Below are 20,190 nucleotides of genomic sequence, written 5' to 3'. Positions count from 1 at the left end.
GAAGTAAAATTCTAAACTGGTGGCAGGTGACATGACACTATACACAGAAAATCCTAAAGATACCATCAGAAAATTACTAGAATTAATCTGTGAACTTAGTAACATCACAGGATATAAAATTAAACACAGAAATCCCTTTCAAACCTATAGACCAACAATGAAAAATCATGTAAGAATTGAATCGCCAGTCTATGTCTGATACAGGATACAGCATGCTTGGGGCTGGTGCATGGGGATGACCCAGAGAGATGTTATGGGGAGGGAGGTGGGAGGGGGGTTCATGTTTGGGAACGCATGTAAGAATTAAAGATTTTAAAATTAAAAAAATAAAAAACTAAAAAAAAAAAAGAAAAGAAAAATCAGAATGAAATTGAGGAAACAATCCCAAGCACCATTGCAACAAAAAGAATAAAATACCTAAGAATAAACCTAAGGAGACAAAAGACATGTTTGCAGAAAATTATAAGACACTGATGAAAGACATGAAAGATGACATAAACAGATGGAGATATATAGCATGTTCTTGGATTGGAAGAATCAATATTGTGAAAACAACTATACTACCCAAAGCAATCTACAGATTCAATGCAATCATTTTTCACAGAACTAGAATAAAATTTTACCATTTGTGTAGAAACACAAAAAACTAGAAATACCCAAAGCAATCTTAAGAAAGGAAAAATGAGCTGGAGGAATCAGGCTCCCTGACTTCAGATTACACTACAAAGCTCAGTCATCATCATAGAATGGCACAAAAACAGAAATATAGATCAATGAAACAAGATAGAAAGCTCCAAGATAAACTCACTATGGGCACCTTAACTTTGACAAAGGAGGCAAGAATATACAATGGAGAAAAGACAGACTCTTCACTAAGTGGTGCTAGGAAAACTGGACAGCTACATATAAAAGAATGAAACTAGGACACTTCCTAACACCATACACAAAAATAAACTCAAACTGAATTAAAGACCTAAATGTAAGGCCAGGAACTATAAATTTTTAGAGGAAAAGCTAGAGAGAACACTCTTTGACAGAAATAGCAGCAAGATCCTTTTTGACCCATCTCATAGACTGATGGAAATAGAAATGGAATCTAATCATACTTAAAAGCTTTTGCACAACAAAGGAAATTATAAACAAGATGAAAAGACAACCCTCAGAATGGGAGAAATAATTGTAAATGAAGCAACTGACAAAGGATTAATCTCCAAAATATACAATCAACTCATGCAACTCAATATCAGAAAAACAAGCAACCCAATCAAAAAAAAAAAAATGGGCAAAGTACTTAAACAGACATTTATCCAAAGAAGACATACGGATGGCAAATAAACACATGAAATAAATGCTCAACATTGCTCATTATTAGAAAAACGCAAATCAAAAGTACAATGAGGTGTCACCTAACACTGGTCAGAATGGCCATCATCAAAAAATGTATAAAAAATAAATGCTGGAGAGAATGTGGAGAAAAGTGAACTCTCTTGCACTGTTGGTGGGAATGTAAATTAATACAACCACTAAGAGAACAATATGGACATTCCTTACAAAACTAGGAATAAAATTACCATATGACTTAAACCTCAACATTAAAAAAACTAAGATCATGACATCTGGTCCCATCACATCATGACAAAAAGATGGGGGAAAATGGAAAGAGTGACATTTATTTTCTTGGGCTTGAGAATTACTGTGGACATTGACTACAGCCATGAAATTAAAGACTCTTGCTCTTCAAAAGAAAAACTATGACAAACCCTGACAGCATATTAAAAAGCAGAGATGATATTTTACCAACAAAGTCTGTATAGTCAAAGCTATCAAAGCTATGGTTTTTCCAGTAGTCATGTATGGATGTGAGATTTGCACCATAATGAATACTGAATACTGAAGAATTGATGCTTTTGAACTGCGGTGTTGCAGACTCTTGAGAATCCCTTGGACTGCAAAGAGATCAAATCAGTCAATCCGAAAGGAAATCAACCCAGAATATTCACTGGAAGGACTGATGCTGAAGCAGAAGTTCCAATACTTTGGCCAACAGAAGTGAAGAGTTGACTTTTTGGAAAAGACCCTGATGCTGGGAAAGACTGAGGATGGGAGGAGAAGAGGAGAACAGAAGATGAGAACTTTGGATGGCATCACTGACTCTATGAACATGAGTTTGAGCAAACTCTGGGTGATAGTGAAGGACAGGGATGTATGGTGTGCTGCAGTCCATGGAGTCAGAAAGAGTCAGACATGATTTAGTAACTGAACAGCAACAATGACCCATCAATCCCACTCGTGGGCATATATCCTGAAAAAACATAATTCAAAAAGACATATGTATCCTAGTGTTCACTGAAGCACTATTTACAATAGCCAGGATGAGGAAACAATCTAGATGTTCATCAACAAATGAATGGTAAAGAAGTTGGGGTATACATATACAATGGAATATTACTTAGCCATTAAAAGGAATAAATTTGATTCAGCTGAAATGAGGTGGATGAACCTGAAGCCTGTCATACAGACTGCAGTAAGTCAGAGAAAAACAAATATCCTATATTCATACATATATATGGAATCTATAAAAGCAACACTGATAAACCTATTTGCAGAGCACAGATAAACACACAGATGTAGAGAATGGACTTGTGGACACAGCTGAGGAAGGGAAGGGTGGGACAAATTGAGAGAGTGGTATTGAAATGAATACCCTACCATGTATAAAATAAATAGCTAGTGGGAAGCTGCTGCACAACACCAGGAGCACAGCCAGTGCTCTGTGACAACCCAGAAGGGAGGGTGGGGAACTCAAGAGGGAAGCGATTTGTGATTCAGCAAAAAAGCAAGAGAGTTCCAGAAAAACATCTACTTCTGCTTTTTTGACTACGCCAAAGCCCTGTTGTGTGAGTCACAACAATCTGTGAAAAATTCTTCAAGAGATGGGGCTACCAGACTACCTCACATGCCTCCTGAGAAATCTGAATGCAGGTCAAGAAGCAACAGTTAGAACTGGACATGGAACAATGAACTGTTTCCAAATTGGGAAAGGAGTATGTCAAGACTATATATTTTCACCCTGCTTATTTAACTTATATGCAGAGTACACCATGTGAAATGCCAGGTTAGATGAAGCACAAGCTGGAATCAAGATTGCCAGAAGAAATATCAATAACCTTATATATGCAGATGACACCAGCCTTATGACAGATAGTGAAGAACTGAGGAGCCTGTCAATGAAGGTGAAAGAGGAGAGTGAAAAAGTTGACTTAAAACTCAACTTTAAAAAACTAAGATCATGGCATCTGGTTCCATTATTCCAAGGCAGATAGATGGGGAAACAATGGAAACAGTGAGAGACTTTATTTTCTTGGGATTCAAAATCACTGCAGATGGTGACTGCAGCCATGAAAGGAAAAGACACTTGCTCCTTGGAAGAAAAGCTATGACCAACCTAGACAGCATATTAAAGAGCAGAGACATTACTTTGTCAACAAAGGTCTGTCTAGTCAAAGCTATGGTTTTCCAGTAGACCATGTATGGACATGTCTACTGTAGACATGTAGACATGTGAGAGCAGGACCATAAAGAAAGCTGAGTGCTGAAATATTGATGCTTTTGAACTGTGGTGTTGGAGAAAACTCTTGAGAGTCCCTTGGACTGCAAGATCAAGCCAGTCAATCCTAAAGGAAATCAGTCCTGAATATTCATTGGAAGGACTGATGCTGACACTGAAGCTCCAATACTTTGGCCACCTGATGTGAAGAACTGACTCACTTGAAAAGATCCTGATGCTGGGAAAGATTGAAGGCAGGTGGAGAATGGAACCACAGAAGATGAGATGGTTGGATGGCATCACTGACTCGATGGACATGAGTTTGAGGGAGTTCCAGGAGTTGGTGATGGACAGGGAAGCCTAGCATGCTGCAGTCCATGGGGTTGCAAAGAGTCAGACATGATTGAGTGACAACTGAACCATGCTGATGGCTGATTCATGCTGTTGTCTGACAGAAACCAACACAACATTGTAAAGCAATTATGCTCTAATTAAAAATAAATTTTTTTAAAGTATAATTGTAAGCTTTATGATTTCTCAGATAAAGCCTCTAGTTATTTCTTTTTTTTTTTTTTCTAGGCCATTCGATTTCTTCCTCAATGGGTTCACAGAGCAATTACTGTCCTTCCTATAGACTACAGGAAGAGGAAGTTCCTAACAATAGTTACCTGAACAGTTACTCTCTGAAAGAAATACGGCATGCACTTCCTCTAATTTTCAAAAGTGCACTTGCAGATAAGTAGGATTTTAAAAATTTAATGAAGTCTAAATTACTTTTTTTGTTTCATAGCTCATGCTTTTGGTTTTTATCAAAAATCATTGACAAGAGCTGAAGGTCATCTCGGCATTTTCCTATGTTATCTTCTTGGAGTTTTAGCTTTGAATTTTGCATGTAGGTCTGTGATCCATTTTGAGTCAACTTTTGTGAGAAATGTAAGACCTGTGCCCAGATTCCCATTTGCATAGAGAGATGTCCAGTGTTCCAGCACCACTTGTATGAATATTACCCTTTTCCATTGAACTGCATTTGCTCCTTGGTCAAAGGACTATATTTTTCTATTACTGGGATCTTTATTCTTTTCTAATGACCTATATGGAGAAGGAAATGGCAACTCACTCCAGTATTCTTGCCTGAAGAATTCCATGGACAGAGGAGCCTGGTGGGCTATAGTTCACGGGGTCGCAAAGAGTCGGACACGACTGAGTGACTAAACAACAACAATAATGACCTCTATGTCTTCTTCCACCAATACCACATGCCCTGATATATGCAAAGGCTTAATAGTAAATCTTGCACCCCACTCCAGTACTCTTGCCTGGAAAATCCCATGGACGGAGGAGTCTGGAAGGCTGTAGTCCCTGGGGTCGCTGAGGGTCAGACACGACTGAGCGACTTCACTTTCACTTTTCAGTTTCATGCATTGGAGAAGGAAATGGCAACCCACTCCAGTGTTCTTGCCTCGAGAATCCCAGGGACGGGGGAGCCTGGTGGGCTGCCATCTATGGGGTCGCACAGAGTCGGACATGACAGAAGCAACTTAGCAGCAGTAAATCTTGAAGTCAGTGGTATCAGTCCCCCAAAATTGTTCTTCTCCTTCAATTTGTGTTTACTATTTTAGGTTTTTGCCTTTCTATATAAACTTTAGAATCAGATTGTCAATTTTGTTTTACAGATTTACAGAGAAAAATATGAGTGAGAAGTAGAGAGTTCCCCTATACCCATTCTTTATTCCTCACACATTTTTCTCCTATTATTAATATTTTGCATTGGGAGTAAGTTTTTAATTTCAAACTACAATTGTTCATTTCTGGTACTTAAGAAAGAAATTAACTTTTCTGTGTTAATCCTTTTTTAAATGAATGCTTCTGTAGTATAATCCAAGACTCTATCCTCCAACCTTGTTATCATTGCTTACTAGTTCCAGGAGACATTTTGTTCATTCTTTTTGTTAATTCTTTGTGATTGTTTACAGAGACATTTTGGGGTTTTTTCTTTATAATCTAAATACAGCTTTTGTTTCCTTGTCTTTGTCATAGTGCATTAGCTAGGACTACCGGTACAATGTTGAATAAGATGGTCAAAGAGGCCACGTTTATCTTTTTACTGATCTTATAGAGAAAGCATCTGGTTTCTCAACCTTGACTGTGGTGTTAGCCATGAGTTTTTTGTAGATATTATTTTTCAACTTGAGGATGTTTCCCTCTATTCTTCATTAGCTAAGAATTTTTATTGTGAATGGATGTTGAAATTTGTCAAATACTTTTTCTGCATTTATTGATTTGTTGTTCAGTCACTAAATCATGTCTGACTCTTTGTGACCCCATTAACTGTAGCTTGCTAGGCTTCCCTGTGCTTCACTACCTCCCTGAGTTTGCTCAAACTCATGTCCGTTGAATCAGTGATGCCATCCAACCATCTCATCTTCTGCTGCCCCCTTTTCCTTTTGCCTTCAATCTTTCCCATCATCAGGACTTTTCAGTGAGTCAGCTCTTTGCATCAGGTAGCCAAAGTATTGGAGCTTCTGTTTCAACATCAGTCCTTCCAATGAATATTCAGGATTGCTTTCCTTTAGGATTGACAGTTTGATATCCTTGCTCTTCAAGGGACTCTCAAGAGTCTTCTCTAGCACCACAGTTCAAAAGCAGCAATTCTTTGGCACTCTGTCTTCTTTATGGTTCAACTCACAAATCCATACATGGCTACAGGAAAATTCAAAGCTCTGACTATTCAGACCTTTGTCAGCAAAGTGATGTCTCTGCTTTTTCATACACTGTCTAGGTTTGTCAAAGCTGTTCTTCCAAGGAGTATCTTTTAATTTCCTGGCTTCAGTCACCATCCCTCAGTGGTATGGAGCCCAAGAAAATAAAATCTGTTCACTGTTCCAATTTTTCCCCATCTATTTGCCATGAAGTAATGGGACCAGATGCCATGATCATAATTTCGAATGTTGAGTTTCAAGCCAGCTTTTTCACTCTCCTCTTTCACCTTCATCAAGAGACTCTTTAGTTCCTCTTAGTTTTCTTCCATTATAGTAGTGTCATCTAACGATAGAATCTATTGATAGAATCATATATTTTTCTTTAGCCTGTTGATGTGATGGAGATACATCAATTGAATTTCAAATATGGAGTCCACTTTGCATGTCTAGCAGAAAATCCCTCTTGATCATGGTGTATACTGCTTTGTATACATCTCTGGATTTGATTTACCAATACCAGTTTGAAGATTTTTGCAACTATGTTCACAAGAAATACTGATTTTCCTTCTCCTGATGTCTTTGACTGTTTTTTTTTTTATTAGTTCAAGGACTGAATTATAAAGCATTTTCTATGCTTTGCTTTTGTAGAATAGATTGTAGCAACTTACTGACTGTAATTTGCTTCTTAAAGTTTAGTACAATATATCTTTGAAAGTTTCTGGATCTGTGTTTTCACTTTTGAAATTTATTAATGATTTATTTTTTTCTTTAATAGATAAAAGGCTATTGAGATCTCTTGTTCTCCTTATGCGAGTTTTTGCAGACTGTGTCCAATGAGTTGGCCCACTTCATCTATGTTTTCAAATTTGTGGGCATAGAGTTATTCATAACTTTTCTTTCTTATAATGTCCATGAGATTAGTAGTGATGGCACTTGTTCATTTACGATAATAATTAACACCCTCTTTTCTTAGTTAACTTGGCTAGACATTTGCCAATTAAAACAAAATTTTTTTTAACTTTTGCTTTTGTTCATTTTTCTATTGTTTTCCCATTTTCAGTTTGATTTAATGGTGTACTTATTTTTATTATTTATCTTCTTGTCTTTTCTTTGGATTTAATTTTCTGTTATTTTTCTAGAATCTAGAAGGTTAGATTGTTTATTTTAGTCTTCTCTTCTTTCCAATATATGCATTCAATGGTATAAATTTTCCTCAAATCACTCTTTTCACTGTATCCACACATATTGATAAGCTTTATTTTCATTTGTTCAAAGATTTTTTTCTATTTTCTGGAGATTTCTTCTTTGAGCAATGTTTATTTCTGTGTGTTATTCAATAGTCAGGTAGTTTGAAGTTTTCTACCTCCTATTCCTTTATTGATTTCTAGTTAACTCTGTTTTGTTATGAAAGCAAAATTTGTGTGATTTCTGTATTGATATTTAATAAAGTATGTTGGATATTAGAATGTGGCCTATTTGTTGAATGTTGTACACGAGCTTGAGAAGAATAGGCATGCTGCTTTTGCTGGATGATAAGTTCTATGTATATAAGTTGGATCCAGGTAATTGATAATGCTGCATGGTTCAACTTTGCTTTTATTTGTTTTCTGCCTCTTGTTCTGTCCATTGATAGTAGAGGGATATTCAGGTCTCTAATTATAATGGTAAAGTCATCTATTTTTCCCTGCAGTTCCATCAGTTTGCCTGCATGTATTTTGAAGCTCCATTATACATATATATTATTATACACATTATATATAATGTGTATACACATTATAGAATTGCTATGTCTTCTTGGAGAGTTGACCCTTTATCATTATACTTTTGCAGTTAATTAATATTTTCCTTGCTCTGATATCAGCAATATACAGTTACTCCAGTTTTCTTTTGATTGGTATTAGCATGGTATATCTTCCTCCAACCCTTTAATTTCAATCTATTTGTGTCTCCATATTTAAAGTCAGTCTGTCCTAGACAATGTATAGTTGGGTTTGTGTGTGTGTGTGTGTGTAATCGAAAACAAATAACGGGAGATCTACCTGGTTTATAAAATTTTAAGTATACAGTAAACCACCAGCTCTGGGGTCCCGTGGTGTAATGATTAGTGCTCTGGACTCTGAATCCAGCAACCCGGCTTCCCTGGTGGCTCAGATGGTAAACAGTCTGCCTACAATGCAGGAGACCCACGTTCAGTCCCTGGGTCAGGAAGATGCCCTCGAGGAGGAAATGGCAACCCACTCCAGTATCTTGCCTGGAGAATTCCATGGACAGAGGAGACTGATGGGCTACAGTCCACAGAGTCGCAAAGAGCTGGACACGACTCTGGATGTGAGGGCTTAACATTTTCACTTTCAAGTGTATAGTACAGTAGTGTTAATACTAAGCACTGTGTTTGACACAGTGAACTCTAGAAATTTTCCATCTCACATAGCTGGAACTCTCTTCCCATGGAACAGAAAATTTTCATTTTGTCCCTTCCTCCAGTCCTAGGAAACCACTAGTGTGGGCAAATTGGGAGACTTCTGCACCATTGGTAAGAATGTAAAATGGTGCAGCCACTACAGAAAACAGTATAGAGATTCTTTAAAACTAAAAATAGATCTCCCCTATGATCCACTAGTGTGATTACTGGACATTTATCCACAAGAATGGAAATCAGAATCTTGAAGAGATATTTTCATTTCACAGCACCATTATTCATAATAACCAAGAGGTGGATATAAGCTAAATGCCCATTAGTGAATGAATGGATAATGAAAATGTGGACTATACATACAATGAAATATTCTTCTGCCAATAAGAAGAAAGAAATATTTTCAAATTCTAGAAATAGATGAACCTTGAGAACTTTATGCTAAGTGAAATAAGCCAACCACAGTAGGACAAATATTCCATGACTTCACTTCTCTCAGTTATCTAATAGACAGCTCATAGACAAAAATGTGAGGTGTCCAAGGTTGTTTTGACTATTCAGAGTCTTTGTGCTTTCATATAGATATTACATTTTCTATTTCTGTAAAAAATGCCTTTAGGCTTTTGATGGGAATTGTATTGACTAACACGAGCAATTTAATAATATTAAGTCTTTCAGTTTTGAACATGAGATATCTTTCCATATCTGAAGCTTCTTCAATTTTGCTGAGCAATATTTTACATTTTCAGTGTATAAGTCCTTTGCCTTTTTGCTTAAGTTATTGCTAAATATCTTGTTCTTTTTGATGCTGAGCTAATACTATCTCTGTGTGCAGATGACATTGTTTTAATATGTGTGTGTGTGTGTGTGTGTGTATTTGTGCTCACTCACGTCTGACTCTTTGTGACCCCACAGACTGTAGCTGGCTGTGCTCCTCTGTCCATGGAATTTTTCATGCAAGAATGCTGGAATGGGTTGCCATTTCCTTCTCCAGGGGATCTTCCAGACCCAATGACACAGTCTCTTTGTGTCTCCTACATTGGCAGTCAATTCTTGACCACTGTACCAAATGGGAAACCCGTATTAATATCTAGAAAACCCTAAAGATTACACGTACACAAAAACTGTTAGAAATAATAAATAAATTCAGCAAAGTCTCAGGATTCAACACCTACAAAAATAGTGTTTCGGTATTTTGATAATGAAGCATCTGCAAGGAGTCTTGGTCTTTATTTTAATGGACTCATAAACATTCTTTTAATTAATGTAATCAGAATATTAATATTTAATGTGGTTCTTGATACAGGTTATCTACCATAGTCATTACTGTTTTCTATTCATTGCATTTAATTTTTGTTTCTTTTTTGTCTTTCACTCTTTTTCCTCTCTTCTTTGGCTTTAACTAAGTATTTTGTATAACTCCATTTTCTCTTCTGTCTTAGCACATTGATTATATTTCTTTTCTAAAACTTCAGTTGGTGACTTATAGTTCACAGTATACATTTCCAACTAATTCAAATCTAGTTTCAAATAGTACTACACTGCTTAATTCGAAGTTCAAGGACCTTAATGGAATGTTCCTCCTAATCCCTTCCTTCTGCTCAGCCAACATTGCATCTTTCATCTCACTTATCTATATGATAAAATCACCAAATACACTGTTGCTATTTCTATTGTTAACACACTATTATCAACTTTATTAGGAAAAAGTAAGATTTAAATATAACTTTATTTTTTCTCTAGTGTTCTTTATTTAGATCTGTGTTTCTGACCTATATATCTCTCCTTCTTCTTAAAGACCTAAACATTATTGTAAGGCAGGTCTACTAACAACAAATTCCGTCAAACTTTGTTTGAAAAGATGTTTACTTTTCCTTAACTGCTAGATGGAACAAAGAATTCACCTGCATATTTTTTCACTGAAGCAGTCTGTGTGGAGAGTTCAGTGCCTTGTTGTAGAGTAGCTCACAAGAAACATCAGAGGTTGCTGTTTTTCTGATGGTTCACCAGGCTAGGTTCCAATCCTTTCGTGAAAAGTTGATAGAAAAATAGGAAGCTCAAGTGCCTGCAGATCTCTCTGAAATACAACAAAACCATAACCTTAGAGCCCCCTTGGTCTCAGAATGACAGACTCTCTAAATAGAGCAAAAGAAAAATCAAACCAACTAAAGAGAAATGGAATATTTCCTGCTGTATCACTAAACAAATGATGTCAGTCAAAGTCATCAGCAATTGCAGCCACTGCAGATGGTGAGCTGATGACCCTTGACGGAACTCAGGAAAGAAAGAATATCTGCCACCTAGCAGCCATGACACTGCAGCCACTCCCTATGTTGAGCCCTGAGGAAACTCAGGATGTGAAGACACTGGATACTGGCCCCAGATAGGTGAGGTGCCTATCAAAGGAATGATTTCAGTGAGCCCAGACTCTTGCATTTTCCCATACATAGAAAAATTCTAAATTCCTAAACTTGAGATATCTGGTTTTCCTTTAATTAACAATAATCTTTTGCCATTCAGACTACCTGCCCTTTGTTGCAAGACTTCTGCATAATCTGGTTCCTGCCTACACCACACTGCTACTGCTGCTAAGTCGCTTCAGTCGTGTCCCACTCTGTGCGACCCCATAGACAGCAGCCCACCAGGCTCCTCTGTCCCTGAGATTCTTCAGGCAAGAATACTGGAGTGGGTTGCCATTCAGTTCAGTTCAGTCGCTCAGTTGTGTCCGACTCCTTGCGACCCCATGAATCGCAGCACGCCAGACCTCTCTGTCCATCACCATCTCCCGGAGTTCACTCAGACTCACGTCCATCGAGTCAGTGATACCTCCAGCCATCTCATCCTCTGTCGTCCCCTTCTCCTCCTGCCCCCAATCCCTCCCAGCATCAGAGTCTTTTACAATGAGTCCACTCTTCCCATGAGGTGGCCAAAGTACTGGAGTTTCAGCTTTAGCATCATTCCTTCCAAAGAAATCCCAGGGCTGATCTCCTTCAGAATGGACTGGTTGGATCTCCTTGCAGTCCAAGGGATTCCCACCACCCAAATCATACCCTCTCCTCTGAGTTCTTTCAGGGTTAGTTGAGATGCTGTCTCCCAGGCTTGAAGTCCTAAAATTCTCATGGAATAAAACTTAACTCTCAACGTTAAGGCTGTGAATATTCTTTAGACAGAAATAAAAAACCTCCCAGTCTGGCCTTTTCTGATATCCAGGCAGGTTCTCCAGGGAATCCCATGTTTGACGTCTAGAGGGTAGCAGGCAGGCTGGGCTTCAGCCCAGAGAACAGACTCAGGTGGGGGAAAGCTGGGGCTAGGGGAGGAAGAGGCAGGACCTGAGGAAAGGCAAGGAGGGGTAAGGTGGACCAGGTGCCACAGGGAGCCAGGGGTGGGGCTTAGCTGAGCGCTGGGGGAAGGGAAGAGCCGCGGTGGGAGGAGGCAAGGGCGGGGTGAGACAGTAGGATGGGGCGGGGCCTGGGAACCCGGCTGAGAGCGCGGAAGCACAGATCCTCCCAGAAGGGAAACCAGACATCGCAGTGATGCTGGAGGCCCTGAGCTCCCTGGCGGCGGCCCTCTGGGCTGCTCTCCGTCCTGGCACCGTCCTGCTGGGGACACTCGCCTTTCTCCTCTTTGTTGATTTCATGAAAAGACGGCATCCAAAGAACTACCCGCCGGGGCCCCCCCGCCTGCCCTTCGTAGGCAATTTGCTCCAGCTGGACCCTGAGAAGGGGCACCTGGTCCTTCAGGAGGTAGGAGCGAGCGAAGGTGTCAGGGCCACGTCTTGACCCTGACCTGCAGGGCAAGGGCCTTCCGGGTACTAAGGACAGGAGACTGAGGGGGCTCTCAGGTTAAATCGGAAACCCGGGTACACCCGAAGTTAAGCTTCTCTTTCCTCACCGTCAACTGGAATGATTCCAGCTGTGCTTTCTAAGGGTGAACTATTGCTGCTGCTGCTGCTGCTGCTGCTGCTGCTGCTGCTGCTGCTGCTGCTGCTGCTGCTGCTGCTGCTGCTAAGTCGCTTCGGTCGTGTCCGACTCTGTGCAACCCCATACACGGCAGCGCACCAGGCTCCCCTGTCCCTGGGATTCTCCAGGCAAGAACACTGGAGTGGGTTGCCATTTCCTTTTCCAGTGCGTGAAAGTGAAAAGTGAAAGTGAAATCGCTCAGTCGTGTCCTACTCTTAGCGACCCCATGGACTGCAGCCCACCAGGCTCCTCTGTCCATGGGATTTTCCAGGCAAGGGTACTGGAGTGGGTTGCCATTGCCTATTGTTTACTGTTTACTATTTAAGAATCCCGACTCCATGCGCTTTGGGGGAGGGAGGGGCTGCAGGCTTAATGCACAAAGCAAAACTTGCTTCTCAGTCCATCTAGCTGATGGAAAGAAGTGTAAATATTGAACTGTAGCACTCATCTGAAGTCTCATATGCTTCCAGGAGCTTGGTTATCTGCATAATTTGTCTCCTGTTAGGGTATCTGGATAGAGTATAGCTCAGAACCCCCTCTGCATTCTCAGTAGATGGTTTTGACTGGCTAGGTGAGCCTGTGTCTTCTCTTCGGTTTCTTTTATTAGAGCCTTGAGGATGACAGATATAATACATTTGTAAGTCATTTAGTTGTGTCTTGTTACATATTACTGGGACATTCAATTTATAGTATGATAATTTTGTCTTTTTAATAATTTTACCCATGGTAGGGGAAGGAGAGATGCTATATTTCCCCTTTAGGAGGTTCCCTTTTCTAAGTGTAAAATGAGGATGTGTGTGCGTGTGCCTAATAGCTCAGTCCTGCCTCTCTTTGTGACAAGAGAGGTAGCCCGCAAGGGTCCTGTATCCATGGGATTTTTTCAAGCAAGAAAAGTGAAGTGGGTTGCCACTTCCTTCTCCAGGGGATCTTTCAGACCCAGGAATCGAGCCCGAGTCTCCTGTGTCTCCTGCACTACAGGTGGATTCTTTACCTGCTGAGCAATCACCACCTAAATCCTCACCATTTTTCAACCACATTGCTTCCATCCCCACAAGGACAGAGCCCCTCACTTTCAGGCTCCTCCATAAACAGTCCACTCTCACTAAAGTATTCATTTTAAAATGTCATTAAGTAGCATTAAGTGATATGATTAGAATATAGAATTTTAAAGCTAAAATGCTAGGCTCCTAAACCTGTACCTTTCTTTAAGAAATGTGTTTTTTAATTTCCGAGTATTGGAAGATTTTCTCTTTTCTTTCTGTTAATGATTTACAGTTGGCATTCATTAGGGTCAGAAGATATATACTATATATTATTTCAACTTTGAACAAATGTGTAAAGGTTGGTTTTATGACCCATGATAGACACTTATAAAAACTTCTGCTGCTGCTGTGTGGAGCACTCTGTACCATATGTCAGTTAGGCTTGAAAAGATGAGTGTGTTGTTTAGTGCTTCCATACCCTTGCTGACTTCTTATCTACCCATTCTATCAATCACTAGGAGAGGCATGTTAAGTTTCCAGCTATAATTAGAGGTTTATTTCTGTGTTTAGTCAGTTCTGATAGTTTTACTTTATTTATTTGGCAGCTCTTTTATTTGGCTCATGCACATTAAAATTGTTATCTCATCTTGGTGAATTGGCTCTTTAATTATTGCATAATGTCATTCTTTATCCCTGATGATTTTCTTTGCCTGAACTTTATTTGATATAATATAGCCACGCCAGCTCTCTTTTGATTAGTATTTGTGTAGCACATGCTTCTCCAGTTTTTCACTTTTGACCTACTTATATGATTATACTTGAAATGAGTTTTTATATATAACATGTAAGTGGCTCATTGTTTCATTCTACCAATATCTCTTTTAATTGGTGAATCTAGATCATTTGTATATAGTGTAATTTTTGTTGTGTAAACACTTAAGTCTGCCATTTTACTATTTATTTTCTATTTTGCACTTTGTTTTTTGTTCCTCTATTTCTCCTTTCTCCTGTGGGTCACACGAATATTTTTTAAGAATTCCTTTTCAATTTTTCCATAGGTTTTTTTTAGTACATCTCTTTATATTGTGCTTTAAGTGCTTGCTGTAAACCTTACATGCTATGCAGTCAGTCAGTTCAGTCACTCAGTCGTGTCTAACTCTGCAACCCCATGGACTGCAGCATGCCAGGCTTCCCTGTCCATCACCAATCCCGGAGCTTGCTCAAACTCATGTCCATTGAGTCAAAAACTAAGTGATTTGCCTAAGTTATTCAAAATTGATAATGGCCAAACAAGGACTTGAAACTTACATCTGGTCTTTACTTATGCTACTTTTCATGATATAGGTAGCAGGTAAATTGATTTTTCAGTGTTTCATTTATCCAGCAGGCATTTATGACATACTTATCAAATGACAGCATAATACAAGAGAGTATGTGATGAAAGGTGTGGTATACATTTTCGGTAACCAAGTGAGATGTCATTAAGTGGTTCACTGTGGATAGGAAACCTTGGGGATAACCTCTGTAGAATGCTGAAATAAATTTGGGTGAACTTGAACAGAATGGTTGTGTGGAGTAAAGTGGACAGGAGATTTTTAAATTGGAGAAGTGACATAAGCTGAAACAAAGTGAGAAGGCAGTGAAGAAACTGGCTGATCTGTTTGGCATGATGAGAACCTTCCTAATTTCCCATGCCCCATTTTCTAAACATTTTCTACCATAGCTGTCTGGCTTATTATAGAATCATTTATGTGACTAAGAAAAAAATCTTATTGGACTATGATAGGGAAATGGTATCACTCTCTGGCCATTTTCCCTCTATTTCTTTGTCAATATTTTATAAGAATTATTTGCTAAAATATACTCTAAATATATCAACAATAATACATAATTTTATTATTAATTTTAGTGTTTTGATTACTAACAGCATAATCCTAATGATGAGATTTGTAACAGCCCTCATTTTATACCTTTGGAAACTGAGACAGAGGGAAGTTATGTAGCTTAACCAAATATAACATAGAAAGTAACCAGTGGAAGCTGGATACAAAGCAATCTGTTTGCCTTCAAAATCCAGGTTCTTAAAACACTCACCTTTTGACATTAAGACATTCTTGGTCTAATTCTAGCACCTTTCTGACACTATATCCCAGCTCCCTACACAAGTAAGATGTAGTCTGTCCAGGCACCTCTCCTAGCCCGGGGTCCCTTGGCTGTCTGTGACACCCCCCACACTCCTCCTTTATTAGTGCTTTCTCCCGCTTCCTCTCCGTGCCCCGTTACTCTCATTCTCAGTTTATTGCTGTCACATACAGTAAACTCTAAGTTCCTAGTACTATTTCAGCTTTATGTCTTTGTCCTTAAATTTCACAAATACCTCCAGTCCCATATATCTTTGGCACTTTGGCTAAGTTTCTTCTCCATGACTCACTTTCCTTACTAAAACATGACTAATATCATTACTGCCATAAGGTGGTATAAGGGAAATGAGACAAAAGGTGAAAGGTGGTTAGCGTGGCACCCAGTGGATGTGGCTGGCTGTGACCACCAGTGCCTTTCCCCTGTACATCTTCCCTTTGCTCTTGTCCTGTCTGCCTCCTTGAACGAGTGCACCTATGCTCCGGAGTCCATTCATTCCCCAGAGTCTAGAGTGGCTGTCTGCCAGTATCAGAAAACAAACTGTCTTTCCTATTGTTCTCCTTTCTTCCTCACAGAAACTTTTTTTCCCTTTTTTCAGGAGTGTAGAAAGCACACTGCCCTGCTTGTGAGATTTTAGTTCCCCGTCCAGGATTAAGCCTGTGTCCATGGCACTAAAGTCCAAGTCCTGACCTCTGGACAGCCAGGGAATTACCCCACCCCAGAAACTGTAAGGGAACAATATTTTTCTCTCTTATAGGTGGGGAGCACAGGCTCCAAAAAAAATGAAACAGCTTTCCCGAGATCTCACAGCTAGCCAGCTGTAGAGTTAACATGGCTCCAGCTAGTATGTTCTTGTCTATGACTGGGCCTAGCCCTGTAATGAATTTTTTGCCACCTAGAACCTGTTGAAGAAGGGGACACTGTCTTGTGGTTAAACAGATGTGATTTTCTATGAAGTCCATGCTTTCTACCCCAGACATTCACTAAACACATCTCTGCCTTCTCTGGTGAGTCACATGGGCTGAATTTTCTCCCTTCACTAGAGTCTAAGATGCTTGAGGTTAGAGACTTTGCTTATTTTATTGTATCTTTATGCCTTAATCTCAGGATACATATGCTCACTCAATCCAAATAAGATGAACATATGGATGAGTATTTATAATGAATGCCTGTGTCCTGTAGTAGATTAAACTGAAGTCTAGTTGAGACCAAGAGAAATGGAAACAGGCAGAAATATTTCCAACAGCCCAAGGCACATGCATACACACACACACACACACACACACACACACACACACACACACAAATTGCCCTTAATATAGGCTGCCAAAGCTATACATACCCTCCATTCCAGGACCCACAAAGATGTGCATATGTAACTATGACTCTTCTACTATTTTTCAGTTTATGAAGAAATATGGGAACATTTTTAGCTTGGATTTAGGGTCATTTCCTTCCATTCTTTTAACTGGATTGCCCTTAATTAAAGAAGCGCTTGTCCACCAAGGCCAAAACTTCTCCAACCGCCCTGTAGTGCCTCTCCAAGAGCGCTTGATAAACAATAAAGGTAAGCTGTTACATTGGTAAGTGTATGTTTGATATTCTTATGGTCTGTGAAAGTATCTCCAACAATCCCAGGGACAAAGCTCCTCATAAGGAGCCTAAGTGCCCACATTTCCCTGTTGAAGGCACCCCCTCAGGGCACCTGGCAGAGTCAGCTCTAATGTCAGGGATTTGGGAGAAGCGACATGACCTGCATGAACTCACTCTGGATGCTTTGATAAATAAGTATCCCCATCACTCAGTGATGTGATGTGTTGTTTAAGCAGAGAAAAGGCAATGTGTCCTCATGCTCTCTTTCTGCTTTCGCACTCAGATCTCTTCCCCTAGAAAACGGATGTGGATCAGCTTGTTCCTGTTGATTAAGTGATCCCTTCTTGCCTCCAGTTCCTTATGCTCTATTATTAAGGCTGTGCCCCAAAGGTATCTCAAACCTTCTATCTATGTTAAAGGAGTCTGGCATGAATACTTAGAATGGTCACTAAATAAACTTCCATTTTCAAAAATCTAAATGAAAAACTTAAATCTATACTTGTAACAAAACAGCATTTTTTTTCAGGTATTTCTCTATTCCGCTTTGAAATAGTTCACCCATTATTTTACATTCATTTACTCTATTATCTGCCAGGTGAACCTAGTAAGACCAGGCACCAGTGACAGAATAGTGAGTAGAACAGAAAAAAATTCTTGATTTTTCTGTAAGCTACATGCTATTAAGAAAAACAGTATCAAGTAAGATACTAATTTAAGTCATCAGTGTTAAAAGCAGGGTTCACTTAGTATGGGTATCAAATCGGTCCTGAGACTCAGGAAAAGCTATTGTAAGTAAATGACAAGTAAAAAAGTGAACAAGCAATCCAGCAGAGGGAACAGAATAAAAAGTTTATGAGGTGGGAAGAAGGACAGTGAACTGAGGAATTGAAAGGTATCCAGTGTGGGAAGAACAGAGATTAAATGGAGATAATTAAATGAAGATGAAGATGCTAACTTTGGCCAGAAAGAGTTCATGTTTAAGGATGTTGCTTTTATCCTAGTAACAACAGAGGCTCCTGAATGGTTTAAGCAGACAAAGAAATCATCGTATTTACATGCTGCATTTTAAAGATTTCTCCAAGCTATAATGTCAAGAATGGGATAAAAGGAGAAGGAGACTACTGTAGCATTTTAGGTGAGAGGAGGTGGTGGCCTGGATTAGCCAGGTGTCACAAATGGCAGTTCAGTAGGTTAGACCAGGAGACTGACTGTGAAAATACATGGATTTAAGCTATTCAGGAGGCATATCCAATAGGACATGATGACCTAGACAGAGGGAGAATGAGGTAGACACCCGAATGAGTAGGTAAAGGACAGAAGGAGGATATGGAGAAGGACAAGGTGTTGGCTGGCCTGGGTGGGGAGTTGTATGGAGCAAATCATGAATAAAATCATGAATATGCTAAGTATAAAACCAAGAGAGTCAAGCAGACAATTGGTTACGTGTCTGCAGCTGAGGCACAGATATAGATGTTCACATCAGTAGATGTTATTTGAAATATTTGCAGCTGATGAGATTTCACAGAAATGGAGGATAAGGGTAAGAGAAAGGAGGGTTTGACCCAAGCTCAAAAAGGCCCATCATTTCAAAACTTGATAGGAGATAAGGAAACTGAAGGTATGATGATTTCTGTGAAGTCAGAGAATTAGCAGAAGAGTCTGGAGAGTGTGGTGTCCTGGGCACCACTGGAAAAGAGTGTTTCAAGAAAAAAGCATCTCATGCTATTGACACCTCAGCGTGAGGCTGAAAAGGATCCTGGACTGAACAGCAGGGAGGTCCACTTCACTAAGGTGGTGGAAGTGAAAGGGAGATATTAGAAGGAGTGGAAGAGTGTACTGGAATGCAGAATTGAGAGGGTGGTGGTCTCACCTGTGTTATAAATGAAATTCTCTGCACACCTCATGATGGATTTTTTTATCCTTTGCCTGTGATTTTCTTTCTGCACACATTCACAATTCTTCGTTTTCTTGGGTGATTCATCTGTTTCTTTAAGATATTTAAACTTTCTCCTTATGAGTTTTGATTTAGTCTAGTCCATTAGTGCATACTTAGCATGTACCATAACAAATACTTAGATATAGTGTGTGACAAGTAGTCAAAGCATGGGCATCAGAGTCAGGCAGGCTTGAAAATGAATGCCTGTTTACCTGCTCCAACTCTGTGACCTTGTAGAATGTACTGTTATCTCCTGTGCCTCATTTTTCTCATCAAAAAACGGGGGTCTGGTTTTACACTAATGATTTCATCAGAGAGTTTCTGTGAGTACTAAATCCCAGAATGCATTAAAAATGCTAATATGCACAGCACTGCGAACAATCAGTAAATTCAAGCCATTATATCCTTGTTTAGGGACTATTTATCTGATTAGTTTTCAAGTACCTTACAGCCCTTTTTCTTCCTTTCATCTGATACATCACGGGTCTTTTTGGCTTTCTTTCATAATGTTGGCTTTCTTTTCCCAGGCTTGATCATGTCCAGTGGCCAGTTATGGAAGGAACAAAGAAGGTTTGCCCTGACAACTCTTAGGAACTTTGGTTTAGGAAAGAAGAGCTTAGAGGAACGCATTCAGGAGGAGGCCTCCTACCTCATCCAGACGATAAGAGAGGAGAATGGTGAGCATGTCGTAGGACAGGTGCAGGGACTGTGGCTCATATGTTCACTAACCAGATGCTCACCAGTGCCTACCTGTCTGTCCCTAGCCCAGTACTGTGTAGGGTGCTGAGGGGATAACAGGGAACAGCTAACCATGACCTGTCCTCATGGGGCTCATGAATTAAGAGAAAGATCAGTATTAAACACATTATTGGTTTTAAATCCTGGTCATCAGTTAGACTTCCCAGGCATTGACTGAATACT

General features: G+C 39.5%; 2 protein-coding genes across 6 annotated transcripts in view; both read left to right on the top strand.

The window, feature by feature from the left end:
* The window catches only part of LOC101121820 (cytochrome P450 2J2-like), a 42,694-nt gene extending 30,888 nt beyond the window's left edge, over positions 1-11,806 (top strand). Inside the window, exon 9 of one of the 2 annotated variants that reach the window (XM_060409976.1) lies at positions 9,575-11,806. In XM_060409976.1, coding sequence (XP_060265959.1) covers positions 9,575-9,753 — 179 coding nt within the window. In that variant the 3' untranslated portion in view covers positions 9,754-11,806. Of the gene's footprint in view, positions 1-4,126; positions 7,710-9,574 lie in introns of those variants that run through there. The other variant, XM_042248782.2, reaches the window with a different exon arrangement.
* A 361-nt stretch (positions 11,807-12,167) lies between these two features.
* Positions 12,168-20,190, top strand: part of LOC101121563 (cytochrome P450 2J2) — a 30,911-nt gene continuing 22,888 nt past the window's right edge. For 2 of the 4 annotated variants that reach the window (XM_012159299.4, XM_027970710.3), the window contains exons 1-3: positions 12,168-12,402; positions 17,145-17,307; positions 19,797-19,946. In XM_012159299.4, the coding sequence (XP_012014689.2) occupies positions 12,193-12,402; positions 17,145-17,307; positions 19,797-19,946 (523 nt within the window). In that variant the 5' untranslated portion in view covers positions 12,168-12,192. Of the gene's footprint in view, positions 16,468-16,639; positions 16,748-17,144; positions 17,308-19,796; positions 19,947-20,190 lie in introns of all 4 variants that reach the window. The other 2 variants (XM_060410026.1, XM_042248810.1) reach the window with 2 other exon arrangements.

This window comes from Ovis aries, chromosome 1 (genome assembly GCF_016772045.2).
Source record: "Ovis aries strain OAR_USU_Benz2616 breed Rambouillet chromosome 1, ARS-UI_Ramb_v3.0, whole genome shotgun sequence".
Lineage (NCBI taxonomy): Eukaryota > Metazoa > Chordata > Mammalia > Artiodactyla > Bovidae > Ovis > Ovis aries.
This window is presented reverse-complemented; position numbering and strand designations above follow the sequence as displayed.